Source organism: Emys orbicularis, chromosome 8, assembly GCF_028017835.1.
Source record: "Emys orbicularis isolate rEmyOrb1 chromosome 8, rEmyOrb1.hap1, whole genome shotgun sequence".
NCBI classification, from domain to species: domain Eukaryota; kingdom Metazoa; phylum Chordata; order Testudines; family Emydidae; genus Emys; species Emys orbicularis.
The window spans coordinates 93,348,057-93,374,890 of NC_088690.1; the positions used below are offsets into that span (position 1 = coordinate 93,348,057).

The following is a 26,834-nucleotide window of genomic DNA, read 5'->3' on the forward strand; positions in this document are numbered from 1 at the left end:
GATTATACAATGGTCTATAATTTGTCCACCATAACCTATTTCCCTCCAATGCTAGCTAACTAGCTAGAGTGCAGAGACCCATGAGAGCAAGGCAAGGGAGGTAGAGGAGGGAGCTTGCAAAGGTGGAGCCAAAAAGTAGCTTAGTTACATAACTGTACAAAAGGAAAGGGCTTTGTGTGGTTTTTTTTTTTTTTTCATGCCCTTCTGCAAAATGAAAAATGTTGTTGGAAACCTGAATGGAAAAATCCTGAGCATCATTGAACCCTGCAGGGACATGAAGTATATTGAAATATTCCACCTGTTTTATGGCTGTTGCTTTTCCTCTTTCAGGTTTGATATCTACAGGAAGGTGCCAAAAGACCTCACACAGCCAACCTACACAGGAGCTATTAGTAAGTACCAGCTCTCATTGCCTCCTGGGCATACCCCAGTCTAAAATTAGTTTTTCTTCTGGCCTCCCTCTAAAAGGTCTGATTTTTAAAGGGATATTAAACACATGAGAAAAGACAACTTCTGTAGCTGAGGCAGCTTGCTGTGTCCAGTCTGTGCTCTTGTATGGAGGAGCTGAACAGCCCCTGAAGGCAATTGGTTTTAGAACCACACAGACAGAAAATGGCAAAAAGGGAGCTGTTAAAAGCAGGCTCTGAACTACCAGCCATTTAACTCTGACATGGGCTGAAGTAGATGGGGAGCTACTAGCTCCCTCCCTTGATGGGTGTGTGCCTGCTCCAAACAGACTTTTCAATTCTTGCCCCGCCTCCTCCCTCAACGCCTCACCCCCTGCTCACTTCTCTTCTCCCCTCCCTCTGTCACTTGCTCTCCACCACCTCCCCCCCCCCCCTCCCCCTGCTCACTCCCCACGCTCCCAGGACTCACCAGCTGCCTGCAGAGCCAGGCTGGGAGGAGCTGACGTGGAGCCTGCCCACCTGCCCAATTGGGGCACAGCGGGGGGTTGGTCCCCAGAGCAAGGGGTTGGGGCAGGGAGGGATCAGTCCCGGTAGCAAGAGGCGAGGGCTGGGGCAATTGGGGCACAGCGGGGCAGAAGGGGGGGTGTGGAGAGGTCCCTCCCCTCTCCCCCTGCCAGCCACTGCTCTCTGTCAAGTGTCAGCAGCTGAGCAGAGAGCAGCTCCTCCATGTGGCTCCAGCTGCTGCTCTTCCTACCCCCAAGTGATGGAGGCCGGTTACTGCAGCCAACACTCAGCCGCACTGACTGGATGCCTCTAGGAACACCTGGCAACCCTAGCTTTGGACTCCGCTTTCTTAAATAATTTTGTATAATCTGGAGACTTTGCCGCTTCTGGATCATTAATTGATCCCTTTTCTGGATCATTTAATGAATATGTTAAACAGCACAGGTTCCAATATAGACACCTCTCTCCATTGTGAAAACGGATCATTTATTTCTACCCTTTCTTTCCTATGTTTTAACCAGTTACTGATCCAGGAGAGGATCTTCCCTGTTATCCTATGACTACTTAATTTCCTTAAGAGCCTTTGATGAGGGACCTTGTCATAGGCTTTCTGAAAATCCAGATACACTATATCAACTGGATCAGCCCTATACACATGATTGTTGACTCTCTCAAAGAGCTCTAATAGATTGGTGAGGCATGACTTCCCTTTACAAAAGCCATATTGACTCTTCCCCAACAAATACTTATGTATCTGAAAATTCTGTTCTTTACTATAGTTTCTACCAATTTGCCCCCTACAATGTGGGACAATACTGCAGATTTGTCACCCAAAAAGAACAGCGCTCATATGGGAATCTTCCTGCACATCCTTTGCAGTGAAGATCAATACAAAGAACTCATTTAGCTTCTCTGCAATGGCCTTGTCTTCCTTGAGTGCTCTTTTAACACCTTGGTTGTCTAGTGGCCCCACTGCCGGTTTGTCAGACTTCCTGTTTCTGATATACTTTCAAAAAAAAAAAAACCAAAACCAAAACCTTACTACTAGATTTTGCATCTTAAACAAGTTGCTTCTCAAATTCCTTCTTGGCCTGTCTTATTGTACTTTTACATTTTATCTGCCAGAGTTTGTGCATGTAGGATTTGACTTCCAAATTTTAAAGGATGCTTTTTTGCCTCTAATGGCCTTCATTACTCTGCTGTTTAGCCAGAGTGGGATTCTTTTGGTCCTTTTATTGTCTTTTCTGATTTGAGGTATGCATTTAGTCTGAGTCTTTGTCATGGTCTTTTTAAATAGTCCCCATGCTGTTTGCAGGCATTTTACCTTTGTGGCAGCTCCATTTAATTTCCATCTAACAAGTGGCCTTATTTTTATGTCGTTCCTGCTTTTAGCGTTGGGTCTCTTTGGTATTCTGTCCCCTACAAGGATGTTAAAGTTAATTAGATGATGGTCACTATTACTGAGCTGTTCAGCTATAGTCACCTCTTGGACCAAATCCTGTGCTCCATTTAGGACTAAATCAAGAATTGCCTCTCCCCTTGTGGGTTCCAGGACTAGCTGCTCCATGAAGCAGTCATTATGGTATCTAAAAATTTTATCTCTCCATTATGCCCTGATGTGACATTTACCCAATCAATAAGAGGCCAGCCGAAATCACCCATTATTATTGTGCTTTATGCTCTTGTAGCCTCTTTAACCTTCTTTAGCATTTCACAATCGCTGTTATCAGTCAGGAGAGAGCTGGGGTGGTGGGGTGGCAATAAAGATGGGATTCCTCTGGGATCAGAGATGGAGCTGGCGAGGAGAAGAGAGCCCAATATGACTTATTTTCTGCAATTTTTTTGTTTTTATTTTTCACTTTGCCTATAACTAGGGTCCTACCAAATTCCTGGCCATGAAAAATGTGTCATGGACCGTGAAATCTGGTCTCCCCCCGTGAAATCTGGCAGCAGCAGAGAAGTAAGGTTGACAATACCGCAATCCCCCTAAAATAACTTTGCCACCCCCCTGCAACTCCCTTTTGGGTCAGAACTCCCAATTTGACAAATCCTGGTCTCCCCCTGTGAAATCTGGTCTTTTGTGTGCTTTTACACTATACTATACAGATTTCACAGGGAGAGACCAGCATTTCTCAAATTGGGAGTTCTGACCCAAAAGGGAGTTGCCGGGGGGTGGCAAAGTTATTTTAGGGGGATTGCGGTATTGCCACCCTTACATTTCTGCTGCTGCCTTCAGATCTGGGTTGCTAAGGAGAGTGGTGGCTGCTGACCAAGGGCCCAGCTCTGAAGGCAGCAGCGCAGAAGTAAGGGTGGCGATATCATACCATGCCATCCTTACTTCTGCGCTGCGGCTGATGGCGGCTCTGCCTTCAGCGCTGGGCTCCCAGCCAGCAGCTGTGGCTCTCCAGCCACCCAGCTCTGATGGTAGCACCGCCTCCAGTAGCAGCACAGAAGTAAGGGTAGCAGTACTACAATCTCCCCTACAATAACCTTGGCCATCCACCACTTTTGGGTCAGGACCCCTACAATTACAACACCGTGAAATTTCAGATTTAAATACCTGAAATCATGAAATATACAATTTTAAAAATCTACGACCATGAATTTGGTAGGACCCTATCCCCCACCCCATGTATCTGTGCATAGTTTTTGGCTGATGTAAATTTCTTGCCTTGGGCCTTTCTTCTTCCTTCCTCCTTTTCAGATTGACTGAGTAATGTAATTTCACACCATCATTACCACCGAGTGCTCTGCGTGGAGTGGTAAATACAGATCTAGCTGATCCTGCCAAATTTGTAATTAGATGCCTAATGCGGCTTTCCTGTTCCGTTTCACACTGACTCCCTTTGATCACGTAGTTGTGGCCCATTCACTCACCCTCGGAGATTGGGTCAGTGGCCCTGTATTCATTGCTGACGCAAGTGATGTCATATCCCTTGGTGGAGTCAGTAACCGTGAATCAGAAGGATGTGAAGCGAAGGGCTGTGTGAGCCGGGGAGACTCCTGACCAAAGATGGGATGAGATGTTTTACCAAACATTTGGTGTCACTGAACCATTTTTCTTCAGAGGCTCCATGCCTCTCTGTCTCTCCCAAACACTGAATTCCTCCAGCATTGACCCTGCCCTCCTGTAGTCATGGTGCAGCTGCTAAGATTATTCCCAATGTGCCAGCACAGTAGTTTGCATAGACACCCCCCTCTCCCCAACAAGCACAGCCATAAGGTCTACATGAACCTGTTGATAAGTTTGGAGGCCCCTAAGATCTGTTGTTAGGAGGGGACTCTTAGAGTGTGTCGAGGCCCCAAAACTTCCCTTCCATTTGGGAAGTGACAGTCCCACACCTCATCTTGATTCCGTTTCGGAGCTTGTCCCGTAGTGCAGTTGTCTCTGTATCACCTGAAAAGGAGCTTTTAAAAACCTTTTTAAGAGCTGGGATAGTGTGCCCCTCTCTGATCTGTGACATTTGATTAGTGCAGTAAGTTTGTCATGGAAAACTTTGGAGGCCAGGAATCTTACTAAAATGATTAACTGACTAATTTCCCCCTGTATCTGGCTTATCAAGCCTCCCTTTCCTTTGACAGGTTCCTCTCTAACCACTTCACATCTGCCTGCCTGCCACCCTCCCGGTGTGGAGGGGATTGGAAAGCTTACACCAGTCAGGTGGTCAACATGCAAAACCAGCTGGCACCTCTGTGTGTGGTGATCTCTGTATACAGCCTTCTCAATGGGCTGCCTGTCTGACTCAGCCTGTGACTCTTGATTGTAAAACCAGCATCTCTAAGCTTTGCAGGCTTTTTATGGAAGTCAGGAGTGAGACAAGCCAACTGCCCTACTTAGGGTATAATGTGCCAGTTTGCAGCCTGTCAGGACAGCAGGATTTTGTGATAAATATTTTATGGGATTTGGGTTGTAATAATCTTATTTAGGGGATTGTGTGTGTGGTGGGGGATTAATTCCCCATAAAGAATTTTTACCAGGGCACCAGAATAAATGAAATGACTATGGTACTAGAATAGATGAAATGACTATGGTTGCATCTCTGGACATCCAACTTGCTTGAAGTTCTAAAACAGTTTGTAGCAGCTGATTGCTTATAGTCATGCACTTCCCATGTAATTGCTGCATAGGCACTGGTTCAGTGTTGCCTCTGGAAGGGAACTCGCATGGTGCTGAAGCTTTCTGGAATAGAAACGTGTTTGTCAGCCAGACTCCCACAGTCACTTTTGGGTTGTAAAATGCTGCTTCTCACTATGGCAGCTTACTGGAAGGTTTGGTGTCTCAATGCTGCCTGCACTAGGGAATGTTGAGCTGATCAGGTTCTGGGAGACAGAAGCATCCAACATGGGAAGCGCTGAAGTCCATCCCTGTCTGATGGGAGTGTGGGTAGCCTATCTTGATACGATGGGCAGGGGCACATTAAAACACCGGGGATGTTCAGGAGCCAGCTGATGCGTTTCTTTGGTGTCTGTCTATCTTTTGATTATTCTCTGTGGACCAGGCATTTCTGGCAGTGGTGTAGAGGGAGGGTTTGACAACCTCCTCAGATAGCTCCTTCCTCAAGCAGTCCATGAACAGTAAACGGCTGCTGCTGTACTGCCCGGCAGCCTGCCCGTGCTTGCACTGAAGTACTTTACAACACTACCGCTGACTTCAGTGGGAGTGTGACTGTACCTGTAGTGAGGAAGTACTCTGATGAAAACCACCACAGTGCTGCTGTTGGTGAAGCCTGCCTGAGTCCCACTGAGGAGAAGCCAGCACCCAGAATCCATGAGTTTACAATGACAGTAGATGTAGATGTAGATCCCCTGAAGAGTACAAGTGTCATATGCTTAGCCATCACTACTTCAACAGAGTCACAAGTGGAAAGCTTCTGCTGAGAGGCTGCTCTGCCTGCTCTGAATTGGGGTGACCTTGAAGTTGGAGGTGAAGTGCAATGAGGACCTGCTGATTGCAATTAAGAGGGAGGAAGAAACATTTAAAGCACCACCTCAGATACTGGGGCAGAGGTGGACAGGTTTGTTTGGGGTCTCTAGTGCCAAAGCCACTGGTTGCTCTAGCAGTGTTAGCCAAAGAGCTCTCATTCATGCAAATATTCCCTTCCAGAAACAGATAAGACAGTTGTTTCTCCTTCTCATCCATTTCCTTCTTTAAATAGAACCAGCTGATCCGTGACATATGTTAGAAATCTCTGAGTAGAAGTAGGATGTAGCATTGAACAGCAGTCCCCTGATTCATGCACAGTGTTAATGCTTACTACTCTATCCCTGCTGTCTCACAAATAAGAAATAGGTCCTTGACAATGACTGGGAATCACACCCGTACTCCTGCAGGGCAGTGCCAGTCACTAACCGCTAGAAACCCAATATTGGGGAGAGGTATAATCTGACACGCACAGCTTTGCAATCACAGGGGATTTAATGGGTACGGCACACAACAGAGGTGTCTGAGATTCACAATGCAATCATTCCTATCACAGGTAAAAACAAACATTAATATAAATCTAAACGTCATTAGAACTGGAGGAACTAGAGCAGTCCACTAAGATATGGTGAGATGAGGGCTGGAAAAACCTAAACACCCACTGCCTCCTTTATCAGTGCATAGAGTTTCTGGAGATGATTAGTACATAGTAGTTTCAGGCCCTCATATTGTATCTCCATTAAAATCTCCTTCATTGAATAGTCTTTTAACTTTCCATCCTCCAAACCAGTGAACAGTATATATGCCACTCCATTAAGTCCCTGTGTCAACATTAAGTGTCTCCCTCCCTCTGTTGCAGTGTCTGTAGTGCTAGTGAACAGCCATGTCAGCAGACCTAAGTATCACTGTGACAAACTGGCCATGTTTGGGTATGTGGGCTGCAGCAGCACATGCCCAGGCAGTCTGACAGCTGGTATCTGGATGGGCATGAGCTGCCTGATGACATAATGGGATCTGCAGTTCAGACAGCAACTCTGCCAATCCTATGATTTAGCAGTCGGTGTGGATGCATAGCTTACATGTACGTGTTGTACACACTGGGTAATGTTCTACAGCAATACTGTGTGGAGGCTGGAGTTTTAATACACATCAGGAAATATCAGTTATGACTTGCATGGCAACTGTGACTTGACCCCTCCTTGCGCTTCCTAGCAGTTTGTGTAATTGGACATACAGTAACTCCTCACTTAACGTCCTCCCGCTTAACGTTGTTTCGAAGTTACGTCGCTGCTCCATTAGGGAACATACTCGTTGAAAGTTGCGCAGTGCTCCCTTATAACGTTGTTTGGCTGACTTTACAAGGGAGCATTGCACAAGTTCCTCTTCTCCGCCTCCTCCCCTTCCCTTCCTCCCTCCCAGGGCTTCCCCCGCCGCCAAACAGCTGTTTGGCGGCGCTTGGGACTTTCTGGGAGGGAGGGAGCGAGCGGGGAAGCTGCCCCCCTTCCCCTCCGGCAGGCAGGGCCACCTGGAACACAGGGGCTTTAGGGGCTGAAGGGCCCTGGGCTAAGGGGGCCCCGGGGCCCTGGCCTGCAGCTCTAAAGCCCATTTCAGAATGCGGCCCTGCGAGCACGGGCCGGAGGACTCAGGAGGAGCAGGGGCAGCTGCACAGCCAGCGACCGGAGAGAAGCGGCACTTTGAAGGGGAATTAATTAATTAAGCATTAATCTGCCTTTGCTTTGAATGTCACCATTTTTTTTTTTTTTTAAGGGGATGGAAAAAAGGGGCTGGGGTGCATAGATGGAGGTGCTTGTTGCATGTGATACATATAGAAGAGTTAGCTTGAAGAAGGCAGTGCTGAAAAGTTGCTTAGCAAGCATCCTGTCCTCCAGGTTAGAGCTGCTCAGGAATTTTTTGACAGTTTTTTAGCTGAAAAATGACAATTTGTCTAAACCCAAACTTCTCATGAGGAAAGGGTTGGTTTCAACTAATTTCTTGACTGAAAGCTTTTGGAAAAAAGTTTAGAAATAATCAAAATGTCTGTTTTGACATTTTCTAAATGAAAGATTAGTTTTCTGTTTTGAAACCATTTTTGTTTTAAAACTTAAGCAAAGTAGAGTAAAAGAATAACCAAAACCTAAACATTTTGACTCGAACCAATTTTGTTTTGCATTTTTGGTTTGTGAACATTTGAGACTTTGACTTTTCATCTCAATTGAATATGGAAAAAAAATTCTCAAACTTTTACAAAGGGGAAAACAGTTTCTCACTCAGCTCTACTTAAGTTTTCTGGTGAGCCAATAGCAGTATGTTCCAATGCTAGTAATGCTTTTAAACTTTAATATATTTGGAGTTTTGTAGGCAGAGTTCTATCATGACCACAGGTCAGAGCTGGTTCTTGATAGCTCTGGGGGAACACTGCGGTACGCATGCTCCCGCAATTGAATTAACTGCTGTAATAAAGCAGCTATCTTCTTAATCTGCCTCTAGACTTTTAACTACTATTCCAAGCATAACAAATGTGTGACCTAGGAATCGCGCATTCATGTAGAGGCAGATAAAGGATTCCTTTGTTAAATAACTGACTGAAGTAAATTGTGCAAGCCTTCATTATGGGAGTATTGTGTGTGCTTGGTATTCTGCAAGTATGGAGGAACTTATGTTCTATGCCTGAAAGGCTTCCATTATAAATTAGACAGACAATACAGTTCAGGTACACAGGGTGTTCAGAGGAAGGTCCCATTTCCAAACAGCATGCATGTGTGTATGTAATTCTATAGTAGCCCAAATGTTCAGAAGTGACTTAGTGATTTTTGGGGTGCGCAACTTCAGCTGCGTGATTTTTCAGAAAGTGCTGAGCACTTGTCCTCTAGAAATCAGGCCCCTGCAAGGTAGCTCAGGCTGGGCACCCAAACTCACTAGTTATGTTTAAAAACTCAGGCCAGTACAATTTACCTCTACTTTATTTGTTAAGTAGTGCTGCAAATCTTCCGTGGAGGAGCAGGTTTGAAGGGAAGATTTGCGAGAGGGCAGATGTTTGGTGTATCTGGAAGGGGGAAGGTAAAATGTTCCAAAGATAATGGCATGGAAGAAGGTGTGAAGATGGAAGTGAAAGAAACTTACAAAAGGAGTGTTGCAGAGAGCAGCTTAGGGTTTGAGTAAGAGGAAATGAGAGCGCAGAGAGAGCCTGGCATGGTGTTGTGGAGGACCTTTATAGGAAGACAAGAGTCTTGAATGGGATGTGGAAGAGAAGGGGAAGCCTGTGAAGGGAGTTGAGGAAGAGAGTCATGTAAGTAGCCGGTGGCAGGTGATCTTACCAGTCTCTCATTGTGATTTCAGTGCAAAGGGTTTATTTGTTTAAAATTCTGACTGATGTGCTGTATGCAGTATGTGCAAGAGAGACTTCCTGTGTGTACTGCCAAGGGCTTGTGGCCCTATCACTGACCTGACCTCTCTGCTGTTTGGTTGCTTATGGATAAGAAGCATCCTGACCAACCAGTTTGTGCTGGTTCAGTTAGGTATGAAGAAAGGTCTCCCAGTACTTCTCCTAGGAATTTCCCTCTGTGCTCTAGGTAAAAGCTTCCCCTCCTAACACCCTTTGTTGTGCACCAGGCCAGAGGCTTCCTGGGGTAGCAGTGGAATGTTGAATTCTTCTCCCTGCCAAAGGCACAGAGATGGAAGGAACTGTGTGTGTGCATCTGTGAAGGTTTCCCTTAAAGTCTCTCCTCCCTTCCCCATCTTCCTACTATTCTCAGGCTTAGTTTTCCTTTCCTCTTTCTTTTTCCTGTTTAAAGAATGACCCATTTAATGGCTTTTGGCGTCTCTGTTAATCCTTCCGCCTGCTAGAGAGTGAGTAAGCTCTGAGATGACACGGCTGAGGAAGGGGGAAGCAAGGCAGGAATTTGCCTTTCCACAGAGTTGTAGGGCTGATGGATTGGAAGGATGAGGCACAAAGCTTTGAGACATCTGGACTCCGTCTTGGTGTTTTGCCTCAACTATCTCCTTCTTCCTCTCCATGCCTCCAAACTTCGCCTCAGTCTTGAACAGCAATGGTGGCTACAGCACCTTCCCTCCTCAGATAACCATTCTGGGAGTCTCCTGAGGGAATGGGAATGAAATTGAGGCTGTATCAGCCAAGTGGAATAAAGTTGAGGGAGAACGGTCACCCTACATGGTTCTCAGTCCTCTGTACTCAGTGGTTGTGTTTTTGGGGTGAGGTGGTCATTACCATGGAATGCTCAATCATTGAGGCGCTGGTAGGACTGATGGGTGGGATCATACTCCATGGAGTGCTACTCCCTGGGACTGAGGGAGTGTGAGCTGGGGTCATAATGCTCTCATTGTTCCTCTGTGATTACATCCCATTTCCTGAACTACTCCTTTGTGGTGATTCACTCTGGAGCCGGAATGTGGAGAATGTTTGTTTAATACAAATGTAAATCCCAGTCAGGTCCAGACCGTGGTTGCCACATCACTGTGGTGTCCCCCTTTCCACTCCCCAAGCACTTACAGTCTCTCTTACCCTCCTGAGTCTCTTTTCCTCCCATCCCTCCCCCCCCAGTGTGGGTTAGTGGCTCTGTAACTATCACATGAGGCTGACTGCTTGCACAGTGTGCTGAGCATGTCCCGGTAAGGAATAGTTAATAATACACAAGCAACAAGGGAGGGTTGCTTCTTTTGGCTCCCCATGAGATATTTTCTGGACTGAATACATGCTAGGTTAGTTGGATTAGAGATAAAATATACACCACTGGCCTGTTGAGAGACCTGCTGTCAGAGTCACTGTAGGCCTCTCATTCTCTGGATTACTGGGAATCTTCGGTCATTGTAGAGCTGATGCACTGGGTGGTGTAGGGGTTCAGCTCATCTCATCTGTTATCTCCATCTCCCACAGTCTCAGACCATTGACTCGTCTGATCTGTGAACCTGCCTTTGGCAGTGACTTGATAGTGTGTAGTGCTATAATAGTGTGTGGAGAGTTTGATTCCTTCCAAACCCCACGCAGGAGATCCTCTTGCCCTACTGTCATTTCCAAGTGCTTTGAAGAAGGCATGTAATGGAGCAATCTTTCCAGAGGGTGGGTTGGCTGCCAGCAGTGGGGTCTGTAGGATGGAGAAAATGGGAGTCAAAGGTGGAGTTGGGGGGTGGATATTCCACCTAGGGCTGGAAGTTGCCCTCAGAATATAGGCACTGCTCAGGAATCTCCATTCTGATTCAGAGCTGAGATTCCAGACCATGTTTCCTACTGATGCCATCATATTCTGCCGACATAGCCTGAATTGCTGCCCCTGAACAGGGTGGTAGCTCCCAGCTATGCCTAGGGGGCAGAGTAATGCGGGGTGGGGGAACCAGTGGCAAACCGGTGTGTGTATGAAAACAAATCAAAACTTTGTGAAAGTTTTTTTTAAACTAACCTACCCCCCACACCTATCTCTTCCAGTTTCTGTCTGCTGCTGTCTCTTCATACTGTTTCTTTTCCTGTCTGAGCTCACCGGATTCATAGCCACTGAAATGTAAGTAAAAGCTATTGAAAGTTTGTTTTATAGGGTTGTTTTTTTTTTTTTTTTTTTCCAAGTGATTCTTCTTTGGGTAGTGTCCCGATGGGTGCTCTGCACCAGGCTGGGCATGTACTCAGGCACTCTTGATAGCAGATTTTCATTAGCAGTGTCCATCGGTCCATGCCTGCACCCTAGATGTCCTTGTGCTCCGGTTTGAGGGCATATAGGGAGGGGCGCACCCACTGCCACTCTAGCACCTTATCAACCACCTGTAGCTTGAGGTGGAGTGTCGCTGGGTTCATTGGCTAGCCATGCGGCTTGCTGCGCTTCTTGCTTATTTTTCCTTGTTCTCTAGTCTTTTCCTTTACTTAAATTATTGTAATTATTTTTTCTGTTATTTAGCACAGTTTGTACTTTTTTGTGGGGGTTCCCCCTTCCCTTCTTTCTTTGCCCAATCTGGGCCTTTGTCTTGGGTTTTTTTCTCAGGCCTCGATCTGCTGCCTTAAGTATGGGTTATGACTAAGATCCTGGGCTTCAAACCCTGCAGACCTGCCATGGACATTCAAGCTGCCTCCACTACCTGGGAGAGACTTACGTCCCCTCCAAATGTAAGAACTGCTCAACATTTAAGAGCAGATCTAAGAAATTGAAGGAGTACAAAACTCCTCTTGATGGAGCGCCCCCTGAGACCTGCGGAGTTTGAGTCACTCCCCTGTACATTGGATCCACTGACTGCCTCTGCTCTGGCAGTAAGCAAAGACCCTGGGGGTCCTACGGTACCATCCACCCTCAAAATAAAAGGATCCTATTCTCCGGAACGAGATAAGAGAAGGGGAAAGTCACCCTTGATCTGGGCCTCTGGGGACTTTGTGTCCCAATGTGGGTACCTTGTGTCCCAATGTGGGTACCACTGAGGCTTCCAGGACTGACCCCATGGCACCAGCTAAGAAGCTATGTACTGACAAGCCACCTAAAGCAGCACTGACATTGGCACCAGGCTCAGTGCCTCTTAAACATAGGGACTCCTGAGCCTAGCCGAAATCGTCGTCATGCACCAATTGTACTTCGGTACCTTTTCCAGTATTACACAAGGTACTGACTCCTGAAGTTCCTATCCAGAGTCCTCACTACCGTCCAGCCACCTATTCTGTGAGGACCTTTGAACCCTGGAAGAGTCTGAATCGCTGCTGCTGACTGGTACTGAGAGAGACTTTCTATCAGAGAGCCTACTTATCCTCAGTCTCTACAGCCTTCAATGGCAACATGTCCTCTGGTACCGACACAGCCTCCACGCAAGCTCTTTGAGGGTCCTGAGAGAGCTTTCCAGCCAGTACTGACACATCCTCAGGTACCTCTTCACCATGCAACCACTTGTGAAACCTCAATACCAGTGAAAGTTCAGGTCCCTCCCCAGGGTCCGGCACTAACTCGACCACTTGTATCGGCACCACTTGCCCGTCAGATGGATGTGGGGATGACACCTCATCTGACTCGGAGGCGTCTATACAAAGTTCTTCTACTTTTCGGTTTCCCTTCCTTGAGGTTCACCATGAGGAGGAAATTCCCAGCAGGAGATACATCCAGAGACCCTGGCAAGGACAACTCTGGGTTTCTTCCTTTATGCCCCACCACAGTGAGCCCTGTGGGCCCTGTGTGGTAACCAGTTCTACAGGGTCCCATCTCATAAAAGGGCACATCAGGAGCAACAACAGATGCCCTTGAGCCTTGCCCCACAGGCACATCTCCCAGAGAAGCAAGAACCAGCTCCTCTGGAGAGGAGGAAGGAAAACAACCTCCTCACCAGATGAGGCTGTCATGCCTCCTTCACCATCTTATCTTGATGATTTCAAGGCCTTTCAAGAACCTATGAACCGTGTGGCAGATGCTTTTCCAATTCTGTTGGAGCAGATATGGGAGCCCCAACATTCCTTCTTTGACAGCCTTCCTTTGTCTCCTCGGGGCAAGTCTACCTTGCCCATCAATAATGCTCTGCTGGCCCCAGCCCAGCAAACTCCTGCCTACGTGCAAATGAGCCAACAAACTATTATATTCCACCCAGAGGCTTGGAGTACTTTTTCTCCCACCCTATACCCAACTCTCTAGTTGTTGAGGCCATTGACCAACAAAACAGGCGGCATCGGTTCCATTGAACACCATCGCACAAAGAGCCAAAATGTCTACACCTTCTGAGCCACAAGAGCTAGTCCTTGGACTCTCTGCAGTTAATAGCAGTCAGTTACCAAGCCCTGATGGCAAAGTGTGATTTCACACACTATTTTAAGTTCTCACTTTTTATTGAACATCTGCTTCGGGACCAGAGAGAACAATTTCAGGCCCTTGTTGCAGAAGGCTAGACAGTTGCCAAGGCATCTTTCCAGGCCTCGCTCAGTGCTGCCAACACAGCTGCATGTTCCATGGCTGTGACAGTAGTCCTGTTCGAAGCTTCCTGGCTGCAGTCCGCTCGCCTGTCCTGGGAGATAAAAATACAGTTTTGGACATTCCTTTCAAGGGCCCAAATTGTTTAGTGACACCACAGATGAGTCCCTTCATTCTCTCAAAGATTACCAGGTGACACTACTTAAAAAAAATAAAATAAAAATTGAGCTATAGCTATCTCATAGAACTGGAAGGGACCCCAAAGGGTCATTGAGTCCAGCCCCCTGCCTTCACTAGCAGGACCAAGTACTGATTTTTGCCCTAGATCCCTAAGTAGCCCCCTCAAGGATTGAACTCACAACCCTGGGTTTAACAGGCCAATGCTCAAACCACTGAGCTATCCCTCCCTCCACTACAATCCCTGGGCATCTATACATCTGAAAAAGAGAAAATACAGTAGATTGCTGATAGTTAAATGATCTTGTCCAGTCCACTACCAGCCCACGAGACTGGCTAAGACCCCCTGGAAGAATCCTAGATTCACTAAGAAAATGCCCTCCATAGCCATCACCTCCCAGTCAGTGACACCCTCAAAACATCTGTTTTGACCCACTGGTTGAGGATCACAAACTATCTCCCATTCCAGATCCTGTGATGTACTCCTCCATCTTTATGGGGATCAACTTTCCCATTTTCTACCTCCCTGGGAGCTTGTCACCTCAGACAGATAAATCCTGGAGGTGATTTCTACAGGTAGTTCCATCCAGTTCAGCTCTTTACTGCCCTCCCACTCATTCCCGTCCCTCTTCAGGGACCCTTCTCATGAGGATCTCTTGGGGCAGGAGGTATCAGGCCTCCTAACACTGGACCTGATCGAACCTGTTCCACTGAACTTCGTTGGAAAAGGGTTCTATTCTCGGTGTCTGGGGCCCTATGAAAACTGGAGGATAGAGACCAGTTGTGGACCTTGGGACTCTGAACACCTTCATCCATGCTCAGCAGTTCAGAATGGCAACCCTACTGCAATAACTCCCTCTCTGGATCTGCAAGATTGGTTTGTCGTCTTCAACCTTCAGGACACTTAATGTCATGCATCCCTCACCCAGACAAGTCCTACATTTTGTGGTAGGCAGAGACCACTACCTGTATTGCATCATACCCTTCAGCCTTTCCACTGCCCCAAGGGTCTTTACCAAGGTCCTATTGGCTGTCACAGGCTATCTTTGCTAGATGGGAATAATTGTCTTTCCCTACTTGGAGGATTGGCGCCTGAAAGGTTGCTTATTTTTCAAGGCACAGACAGCAACCAGAAAAGCCCTGCCTCTGTTCTACTTAGTGGGCCTCTGCCTTAACGCAGAAGAGTCTACCCTCACAGCCACTCAATACATAAGCTTCATTGGGGCCACTCTCTGTATTCCTCCACCACCACCAGAGCATACTTACCAAAGGACAGATTTGCCACAATGTCCAACCTTGTTTCAACAGTACAACAGAATCTGCAAACCCTAGCAAGGGCTTGCCTACAGCTTCTGGGCTACATGGTATCCTGTATGTTTATGACACCCTTAGCAAGACTACATCTTGGTATCTTCAAGCCTGGCTGAGAACGTCTATGCCCCCAACAAGCACAGTCTATCTAAATGAGTGTCTAACATGGAGGGTCCTCAATTTTCTAAATTGGTGGAAGGACCCACAAAAGATATGCATGGGAATTTCATTCCTACAGCTTTCTCCCATGAGGATCATCACCACAGACCCCTCCCTGGTAGGTTGGAGTGCGCATTCCCAGAACCTCACAGCTTAGGGTAAATGGACCCCTGAGGAGGTGATGCTGCATATCAATATACTAGACCTCAGAGTGTTTCATTACGCTTGCCAGCACATCCTACCCCACATCAGAGGCCAAGATTTCATTCCTCCTCATAGCCATCACCTCAGCTAGGAGAGTATGGGAACTTGGAGCCTTGATGTCTGGTCCAGCATACACAGTGTTCTGTTGTGATAAGGTGACACTATGTCCACACCCTGACTATATAATTCTTCTGTATAATCGAGAGATTCACCTACTAGTGTTTTATCCCAAGCCTCGCTCTTCAAGAAATGGAACAAGCCTCCATGCATTACATGCGAAAAGAGCTCTTGCCTTTTACCTCGACAGGACTAGATCCTTTAGGTGTTCCACTAGACTCTTCGTCTCTATTGCAGAAGAAATTAAAGGGTGTCCTACCTCCACCCAGACTGTCTAAATGGGTTTCAGGATGTGACTTGTCCTGTTACGAAGCCTTGGGGGTTCATCCCCCTCGAAGAGTTATTGCTCACTCCACCAGGGCTCAATCTACCTCTGTAGCCATCCTGAAAAATATACCTATCTTGGATGCTGCACATATTTTACCATGTGCATTACACTGTCATGCTCGGTTACAGAGCTGACATGGCTTTTGGTGATGCTGTTCTATGATCTGTACTGAATCCACCTCCTTGGCACCCTTTTCTGTCATTGAGGTACTGCTTGGGAGTCTCCTGACATGGAACACCCATAGTGACACTACTCGAAGGAGGAGAGGTGTAGAGGTCCGGACTCACCCCTGCGGCGCCTCCTGCTGGTCGTCCAGGGAATTAGCTCACCAGCCTCTGGAGCGCCCTCTGCAGGCTGGTGATCCGCCTTGTCCTCTGCACTGGCCCCCGTGTCCCTTCCAGGACCCCGGTGCCCCTTGCTCTGGGTGCTGCCCCCTGGCAATACCCACAAACTGCTAGCTCTCCCCTCCCAGGGGAACCCCCACCCACTAACCCCACCTCACCTCAGGATAAGGCCACTGCCAGTCACCCAGCTAGCCCCACTCTCTGGGGCAGACTGCAGTATAGGCCACTCATCATTGGCAAGGTTGGGTTTGGACCTGCTGCCTTGGCCTAGCCCTGGGCTGCCCTCTGCAACCCCCAGTACCCCTTAGCCTTCTCCCAGGCCGCAGCCTGGGGCTATGCAGGCTGGATCTCCCCAGCTCCTCAGCCTTTCCCCAGCCCTGCTCCACCCAGGTACTCTGTCTTAGCTCCCTGCAGCCAGGGCCTTCTCTCTCTGAAGGCAGAGAGAGTCTGTTGGGCTCCTGGCTCCCAGCCTCTTTATACTGGCCATCTGGGCTCTGATTAGGGTGTGGCCCAGCTGCAGTAACTTCCCCCAATCAGCCAGGGTTTTACCTTGCCCTGCCCCAGCCCTCTGCAGGGCTTTCCCAACCCCTCAGGGCAGGAGCGGGTGTCCACTCCACTACAAGAGGTTACTTACCTTTTACAGTAACTGGATTTCTTTGAGATGTGTGTCCCTGTGGGTGTTCCACTACCTGCCTTCCTTCCTCTCTGCCTCAGAATCTCTCACTAGACTTCTGTGATTGAGAAGAAACTGGAGTGGCAGCAGGTCCGCCCTTCCCTACATACCTTTGTACTGGAGCATTAGGATGTCTAGGGTGCACGTGCAGACCCGCAGGTAGTGCTGACAAAAATCTCAGATCTAGAGTGCCTGGGCATGCATGCATCTGGATGTGGAGCACCTAGGGGGACACATCTCGAAGAACTCCAATTATTGTACAAGTTAAGTAACCTCTCCTTCTTTAACCAAATCATCACTCTGTGACCTTGGTGTTGTGTGTCTAATTCCACTACAGTAGTCCAGTTCATTGTTTAACTAGGGTGACCAGATGACAAAGATGAAATATTGGGACGCGGGGGGGGAGAGCGCAAAAAAAACCCGCCGGAGCGCCCCCCCGCCACCAGTGGCACAGCCCCGTCTCGCTCCCCCATCCCCTCGCTCCTGGGCCCAGCCTGGGCTCCGAGCTGCCAGGCAGGGCGCTGCTCTGCACTGGGGGATGCGGGAGCGGGGTCAGACGCGCCCCCAGTCACCTGGGCCTGCGCTCCACGGTTCAGCCCCTCTTCTTCCTCCTCCTCCATCCCGGGCTCGGGCTCTGCACACCGCGTCCTGGGCAGGCTGGAGCCGGCTCCTAGGGCGGGCCCGGCAGGGACAAGGAGCCGGTTGCTCGCCGCAGCTCCTGCCCCGCAGCGCTGCAGCCCACCCCCGCGGGGGTCAAGGCCTTTGCTGGGGCTGTGTGCGCCCTGCAGTGCCAGCTGTGTCCCAGCCTGGGGCCTGGCCCAGTCACCCCCGACCCTGCGTGCCTCGGCCAGGCTCCTGCCCCTGCCCTTCCCGCAGCCTTTGGGAGCCCAACGTGAGTGCAAAGCAGCCGGCGCCTCCACACAGGTCCTGAGCTGAGCCCCCGTCTCCCTCCTGGGGGAGCAGCCCCCTTGCTAGCCCCCGTTGCCCGCCCGGTGCCGGAGCTCGCAGTCACCAGCTCCACGAAGGTCACCCCCTCCCTCCAGGCTTGCGCCACCATACAGCTGATCAGCAAGCCTGGGAGGGAGGAGGAATGCCGCGTGCTTGGGGAAGAGGCGGGGCCAGGGTGGAGATTTGGGAAGGGATCCAATGGGGAAAGGAGGGGGCGGGGGGGGACGAGAGCCCCTCCGGGCTCCGCCCGTGCGCTGGAGCGGAGGGCAAAATTGCTTGTTTGTCCCGTGTCCCGACCGCACATCGGTCAGGACACGGGACAAACATGCAAATATTGGGACAGTCCCGATAAAATCGGGACGTCTGGTCACCCTATGTTTAACAGTGTTTGGAATCCTCCTCATTGAAACAAAATTCTCAAGCATTCACTCATCTTTTTCATTTAATGGTGTCTCTTAGGAAAACTTTCATTCCTTTGAGGGAAAGCTGCTTCTTTCCTGTCCAGTCCTTTCTTTCCAGCTACATACTGGATTTCATGTTGAGTGTGATGGATATGTTAGTCAGGCTGTAGTTGGTACACAAACCCAACCCTTTTCAAAGTATCTCATGGTTGGTCAAAGGGTAGTATGAATGTTAAAAAAGGCAGATATCCTGCAGTTGCAGATCCCTCTCTTTCCTGCAGTAAGAGTTCCCTTGCCCTTTGCTGCAACTTGTTTCCTGTAACCCCAGCCCAGTGCAGTGAGCTTGTTTTACACACTTTTGACTAAAGGTGAGTGGTGTTCAACCCATCAAAATTTAATGATGTTACGGTGCTTAGTCGTTAAAGCAGGGGCATGTGAGCCATGACTCTCTGGGTTTCGTTCCCAGCTCTGCTAATGACTGCGTGACCTCAGGCAAGATACTACTTCTTCCCATTTCCCCATCTGTAAAATGGGCATAATGCTTTGTCTGTCTTCTGACAACACTCTGAGACCGACCTTTTGAAAGAGATGAACGATGTATGTGCAAATGGTCATTAGTAAATGTTAACGCTGAAAGCTTTTCTGTTCAGCTGAAATAGAGCTGGGGTCCTATCTCTGATATTCATAGACACGCTCTACTGGTGGCATAGATGTTAAAATCTCCCCTTACCTCTTGTCCCTGCCACAAACTTTACTCAGAAATATGGTTGACGGTGTGTCTGTGACCTCTCAAAAACATGCGCTGAATAAAACGAGAGCAATTTCTTTTAAATTGGCACTAATACCAAGGGTTTTAATTCCTCAGTTACTGCTTCCTGTTTCACCTGAAATTCCCTTCCTGTCCTCATTTTTCTGCTATCCTAAAATAAACTTTATTTAGTAACGTTTGACATAGTTAAAATACATTCTGTGTTCCAGGAGTCATTTACTATCATCCTGTTAATATTACAATGACCTCACCAGAATACAGAATTCCTGAGAAGTTAGGCAGTCTGGAACTTCCATCAGAGGCAATGCTTAGAAGATAGACCAGATAACAAGAGGAACCTAATCAGCCATTGGGGTGGAGGGTATGTGTGTCCCCCATGCTGTATGGGACTGATTAGCCACCTCTTGATTTTAAAAAGTGTGTCAGGCTTTTGGGCATTCACCCACGAAAGCTTATGCTCCAATACATCTGTTTGTCTTTAAGGTGCCACAGGACTCTTTGTTGCTTTTTACAGATCCAGACTAACACGGCTACCCCTCTGAGGCTTTGTTGTGTGGCTGTTAAATAATTGCCTCTTCCAGTGCTTGACTACCTTGGCACAAGAGTGTACTCTCCCTGAAAACCTTAACCTTGGGTCATCAAAGATAGTAGTGAAATCTAGGTTGTAACTTGTTTTAATGTGTCTCCCTGGTAGGGTTGCCAGGTGTCCATTTTTTTTGACCGGAATGCCCGGTCGAAAAGGGACCCTGGCGACTCCGGTCAACCGTTAAAAGTCCGGTATAGTCGTCGGGATGAGGAGGGGGCCTGCAGCTGCGCTCTCTGTGGAGCTCAGGGCGGTGTGGGTCCCAGCAGGTAGGGGGTGGATCCCAGCAGAGGGGCTGGGAAAGGCATTCGGCTGCAGGCTGGGGCTGGCAGGGTTAACCCCGGGTGGCTGGGGGCTCCCTGCGGAGCAGGCATTGTGGCCTTTAGGAAGTGCCTTCAGCCCCCTCCCTATCCGGCCTGCTGCTCCCCGGCCAGCAGGAGCAGAGAGAGGAGCCGGCCTGGCTCCCCAGGGATGGCATGCAGCCTTTGGCAGGGGATGGGGCCAGGGCGAGCTGCTGCTGCCTGCCCCAGGCCCCATAGCCTGCTCCCTGGGGGCTGCTGTGCCTGGCTCGTTTTGGGACCATGCGGCCAGCAGGTAAGGGGTTGTGGGCTGGTCAGTCTCCTCCCGGGGATGAATGGGCTGCGTGGATGCATGGGGCTAAAGTTGGGCTCCTCTCCACGGGAATGGGTCCAAGCAGAGTCGGGCAGCAGCTGGGTGCAGAGGCCCCAGCCAGCGGCCGGGCGGTGGACAGACGCAGGACAGGGGGTCACTGCAAATGGCGGGGGGAGGAGAAGGGGGCTTGCAGCAGCGCTCTCCCTAGAGCTGCTGTGATTTGGGCTATGCTGGGGGAGCAGTGAGCCAAGGGCAGCAGTGGGGTGTGTGTGTCACTTGTGGGGAATTTTCCCACCCACCCCACCACCCCTCACATTCCAGAGAACAGGAAGAACTTTTGTCCTCTGCGCTCTGGCCTAGCCATGTGTCCAGGATTTATGGCAGATAGAGCAGCCTCTGAGGCCCAGGAAATGCCAGGGCAGCACTGATGTAGCTGCTATTTAAGGGGCCCCCTGACATCAGTGCCTCCCAGAGCCCCCGCAAACCACACCAGCCAGAGCCGCCCAGAGCCCGCACCCCAAACCCCCTCCCGCACTCCAATCCCCTGCCCCAGTTCAGAGACCCCTCACACACCCAAACTCCCTGCTGGAGCCTGTGCCCGAATTCCTTCCTGGAGTCCGCACCCCCCTCCCACACTCCAAACCCCTTGGCCTCAGCCTGGAGGCCCCTCCTGCATGCCAAACCCCTCATCCCCAGCCTCACCCCAGAGCCTGCACCCCGAGCCGGAACCCTCACCCCTCCACACACACCCCAACCCCCTGCCCCAGCCCGGTGAAAGTGAGCGAGGGTGGGGAGAGCAAGCGATGGAGGAGGGGGGATGGAGTGGGTGGGGCAAAGCTGCTTGGTTTTCTGAAATTAGAAAGGTGGCAACCCTACTCCCTGGCCTACTTCGTAGATGGTGTTTTCTGTTTCCCTTTCCCTCTCTCTTCAGTTAATAATTCTTTGTTCTATAAAATGCTCACGATCACCTGATCTCTAGAGCCAGGTCTTTGGGGTTCCGTTAATTTAAAACAAAATTTACACAGCTAGAAAGGGGAGAACTACATCCAGTAACACATTACTTCTCTTCCCCTGGGTTATCCTGAGTCGTGTCTGGTTTGATTTTTAAAATGTAAATTTCAAGGAGCGTAAACAACTCTTCTTTCCTGACCTTAGCCAATTTAATTGAGCAATTTTTTGTGTGTGATTGTGGGTGAGGGAGGTAGGGAGGGAGAGATTTGTTTCCTGGCTTAAGAGCACCTTCAGAGTGAGAAGAACTAAAGTCTCTTTGAGGTCTTGTCAAGCTGATGTACATCCTGGCATTGTCAGCATGATGATGTGTCTTCTCAAAGACACTTCAGGTGCTGTGACTTCTTGAAAGCCCATCTGACAGAATACAAGACTGTCTTTTCAAAGTCTGGGATAGATGGTGACTCCAGTGGGGTGGGGTGGCAAGGAATGGGAAAGCAAAAGGGGGAATTGTTCTGGGAGTAAGTGTTTGTGAGCAATAATGCAGTAAAATCTGGATCAAAACATGATGGGAGAGGGTGAGATGACCAAAGTGATTGCAGGGGGCTGATTCCATGTGGACCACCAGCATGGGAGTCTGAGAATATGAAAATCCACTTCTGCTCATTATGGTCTCACCAGGATCTCTTACTGGTAGTGACTGGGCCACTGTATTTGTGAAGAATTTCCCTCTCCATCTAGGGAAATGACAGGATATCAGGGAACAAGGTACTTCCATGTTCATAAATTCTGGTGAACTGGGCATTTTTGTTTTACTTATTACTCTCCCTTCTAGGATACCCAGTATATTGCAGGTGTTAATAACACTAAGGGTATGTCTACATGATGAAATTAAGTCGATTTTTAGAAATCGATTTTATACAGTCGATTGCGTACGTCCACACTAAGCGCATTAAGTCGGTGGAGTGCGTCCTCACTACCATGGCTAGCATCGACTTACAGAGTGGTGCGCTGTGGGTAGCTATCCCACAGTTCCCGCAGTCTCCGCTGCCCATTGGAATTCTGGGTTAAGCTCCCAATGCCTGATGGGGCAAAAACATTGTTGCGGGTGGTTTCGGGTACATGTCTTCAGTCGCCCCTCCCTCCGTGAAAGCAATGGCAGATAATCATTTAGTGCCTTTTTTCCTGCATTACCCGTGCAGACGCCATAACACGGCAAGCAAGCATGGAGCCCGCTCAGCTCACCATCACCGCTGCTGTTGCGAGCTGGAGGCTTCTGCCTCAGGCTGCTCTCCCAGCCGGCAGCACCGTGCGGTCGCACCTACCCCAGCCTACCTGTTGCTCCCATGGCTTATGAAACCTGGACAGTAGTAAGGAGCAGTTCAACTATAGGCTGAGCAAGTGCAGAATGGTGGTAGAATGTGCCTTTGGATGTTTAAAAGCTCGCTGGCGCTGTTGGTCAGACCTCAGCGCAACCAACATTCCCATTGTTATTGCTGCTTGCTGTGTTCTCCATAATATCTGTGAGAGTACGGGGGAGACGTTTATGGCGGGGTGGGAGGTTGAGACAAATCGCCTGGCATCTGATTTTGAGCAGCCAGACACCAGGGCGATTAGAAGAGCACAGCAAGGAGCGCTGTGTATCAGAGAGGCTTTGAAAACCAGTTTCATGACTGGCCAGGCTTCGGTGTGACAGTTGTGTGTGTTTCTCCTTGATGCAAACCCGCCCCCTTCATTGATTTTAATTCCCTGCAAGCCAAACACCCTCCCCAATTTAAAATAAAGTAACTATTGTTTTGAAACCATGCATTCTTTCTTTATTACTTAAAAAAAAAAAAGAGAGAGATTGGACAAGGTAGCCCGGGTGGGGTGGGGGAGGAGGGAAGGACAAGGCCACATTGCTTATTGTAGCCACACTAAAAATCAAACTGTTTGAATGACAGCCTTCTGTTGCTTGGGCCATCCTGTGGAGTGGCTGGGTGCCCGGAGCCTCCCCCCCACGTTCTTGGGCGTCTGGGTGAGGAGGCTGTGGAACATGGGGAGGAGGGGAGGCAGTTATACCGTGGATGCAGCGGGGGTTTGTGCTCTTGTTGGCTTTCCTGCAGCTCCAACAGACGCTTCATCATGTCCGTTTGCTCCCCCATTAGCGTCAGCATCGCGTCCTGCCTCTGCTCTTCGCGCTCACTTAATTCTTTCCTGGCTTCTGCCACTGAATGCCTCCATGCATTAAGCTGTGCCCTATCAGTGCGGGAGGACTGCATGAGCTTGGAAAACATGTCATCGCGAGTGCATCTTTTTCGCCTTCTAATCTGCGATAACCTCAGGGACGGGGATGATAGGGGGAGTGTAGAAACATTCTACGCTCTACGATTCTGGGGGGACTGCATGGTCACCTGTGCTGCTGAGTTTGCCACGCTGACCAAACAGGAAATTAAATTCAAAAGTTCCCGGGGCTTTTCCTGTGTACCTGGCTAATGCATCGGAGTTCAAAGTGCTGTCCAGAGTAGTCACAATGGAGCACTCTGGGATAGCTCCCGGAGGCCAATACCGTTGATTTGCTTCCACACTACCCCAAATTTGACCCAGCAAGGTCAATTTTAGCACTTCTCCCCTCATCGGGGAGGAGTACAGAAGTCGATTTTAAGAGCCCTTTAGGTCGACGGAACGGGGTTGGTTGTGTGGACGCATTCATTTTTAAATTGACCTAATGCGGCTAAATTCGACCTAACCCCGTAGTGTAGACCAGGGCTCGGTTTCTCCGCTTCCCTATGGAACCTGAGACTAATGGTACAGTTTGAGGCAGCATAGTTTAGTGTTTTGGAGTATGGGCCTGGGAGCACAGAACTCCTGGGTCCTACTTCCAGCTCTGTGTGGTCCTTGAGCATTTCTTGGGTGGGGTTACAGATCGCTCATCTCCCTCTCTCTGTGTCATCATCTGTGAAATGGCTACGATGATACCTACATACCTCTCAGGGATGTTGTGAGGTTTGATTGACTAACTGTCAAGTGCTTTGAAGATGTAAAGTATTGTTTAAGTGCAAATTAATTTTCAACCAGCTTTTGTTACCCTGCAGGCTTCTAGTGTGTCTTTTATAAGGAAATCTCCTACAACAAATCTCTCTTCCTGCTTGAAATTTCGTAGTGGCAGCTAGTTTATAATGACTGACTGGTGTGTGCAGATGTATCAGATGAGCTTATGAGCTTACCCGCTTTGCTTGTATCAACTGTATTGTGAGACTCTGCATCAATCTTTCTCCTCTTGTGCAATAAAGTAAGTCGCATTAAAGCAATAATGCCTTTCCCTAAGTGAGGTCGCATGGAAATATCTGCACTGTATGGATAGCTGAGAGAAATCCAAAGCCTTTGGCCGTGTGCCGCCTTAGCCAGAGGCATGCCAGTATGCTCCTATTAGTGCTTACCTAATGTCCCCCTACTGCAGAGTGGCTACGTGCAGTATGTGTGCACATGGGTGTAGGCAAGAAGACAGCCTGTGCAAGATGCAGTCTGTGTACTACTTCCCTCAGTGCCTGGATTAGACTACCCCATTCATGGATCTCCCTCTGCCTTCTTGTTGCTGTAGCAATTAAAACTTCTTATATGCTCCTTAAATTTCCACTGCCATCAGAAGTCTGATGTCAATAACTCTCTTCCCCCAATTGAAAGGTCAGTATCTTTGACCCTGCCCATTGATTTAGCCTGCATGCTCTGTATGGCAACAGACTAATCTGGGAAGTGAAAGAAATTGCACCTTCAACTCTAGCATGGCAGTCAGAGCACTAACCACTAGGTATGCTGGAGATTTTGTGGCCTTTCTTTTTCCCAAACCTGCTAGATAGTCTTGGTGGCTAGCTCACTGCACAGCCATGTGGAAGATTCAGTTTTAATTCCTGGCTGAGGTTACATATCCTTCAGAAATAGAATGCCTACGTGGGAGAGGGCAGCACCTTACATTATTCAACTGCAATACCTCTTACCAGCTAGGGGAAGCAGAGATTAGCTCAAAAGGGGCTTCCTGATGAGAATGGTGGTGACCTGAAGTCTTTGTGAATAATAGGGCACAAGAAATTAAGAGAGCTCCATGGCTCTGCAGGGAAGGATAAATAAAGAAAAGGAGGTCAGTGTCTCATATTTGAGCTTTTACTAAGTTGTCAGTCACAAACACATATCCTGTCCCACTGAGCAAATGACTCAAACAGTTAGGAAAATAAAGCTGCAAGTGTTGAATGCCTCTGGTATTTCCTGGGCAGGATCGATTGCAGGTTGAGGACCTCCAGGAGTTGCTCATCATAATTTTAACGGCCTCCCTAGCTCATCTCACTGTTACGTCATAAATTAAGAGCATAGAAATAATCTGTCCCTTTTTTTAATTAACCCAGATCTAGTTCTAGATGGTTGTTATTATTACAATATTCTAACTGGTGAGATAATAGTCATGTATCATGTGACCTAATTAATACTCTGTAGAAGTGACGTTAAGAATGTTTCCAAGTATTTCACAATTAGAGGGAATGAAGTAATTAACCCAGTTGATCTGCCAGTAATTGGTAGCTGTGCAGTGGAAGCATGGCCTTGATTCCATTACAAATATGGCAAATGTGTGAATATGGCAAATCAATTATTGTTGACCAAATAACTTGCGTTAAGAGCACCAGAGTGGAGTTAGTTATGCAATTCTGAAGTAACTGGCTAGGTTTTAGTGACTTTCTCTCAAATGAAAGCTCATGGCCCACTGTGAGGCAACTACTTGGATAAAGTACCTACAGTAAAATAATTACCTTCATATAGAAGTATGAGTAGTCAGCAACCAAATCTATCATTCTGTCCAGGGCTTGAGTCTTACCATTGGGACACCTGTTCTCTCTCTCTCTCTCTCTCTTCCCCCCCACCCAAAAAATAAATAAATAAAAAGATCCTGCACATGTCTGACAGGACAAACCGGCATCTTGCAGTGCTCACATACATCTACAGTTGGTCACTAAGGGCTTGTCTACATGGCAAGTTATTGCACCAAAAGCCAGGATGTGAATCTACGGTGTCCCAGATTGCCACACTATAACGTTCTGTGTGGACACTGCTATAGCGCAGTGAAAGGTCCCAGAGGATGGCTTAACATACTACCCCTTGAAAGCATAGCATGTTAAGCTGCACGCCGGGACTTAGTACTGTAGCAGTATCCATGTGGGATGTTGCAAGCTGATGCAGTGTAGATTCATACCCGGGTTTGTCACACAGTAACTTGCCATGTAGCCCTAACTATACAAAGGGAGCAAGGAGGCTAGAACTTATGACCTTTTATTCTAGGTCAGTGAGCTATAGGTGCAGTTCCACTAGTTCATCCACTTGGGGGAAATGATAAAACAGACTTATTGTAGAAGAGGAAACAGAATGACAGTCAAGACTCTTGGTTGTATTCCTAACTCTACCACTAATTGGCCTTGGGTAAGTCACATAACTTTTCTATGGCTTACTGTTCCAACCTGTAAAATGAAGATAATAATACTTCGTTTTTTACTTCCCACGGGTGTTGATAGGCTTTTTAATGTTTGCCTAACACTTT

The 26,834-nt window shown here is 48.4% G+C and overlaps 1 protein-coding gene across 1 annotated transcript in view; it reads left to right on the forward strand.

Annotated features, from left to right (window-relative positions):
- Positions 1 to 26,834, forward strand: part of ERGIC1 (endoplasmic reticulum-golgi intermediate compartment 1) — a 109,908-nt gene that overhangs the window by 37,210 nt on the left and 45,864 nt on the right. Inside the window, exons 2-3 of the mRNA XM_065410023.1 lie at positions 331 to 392; positions 11,270 to 11,342. Coding sequence (XP_065266095.1) covers positions 331 to 392; positions 11,270 to 11,342 — 135 coding nt within the window. The remainder of the gene's footprint in view (positions 1 to 330; positions 393 to 11,269; positions 11,343 to 26,834) is intronic.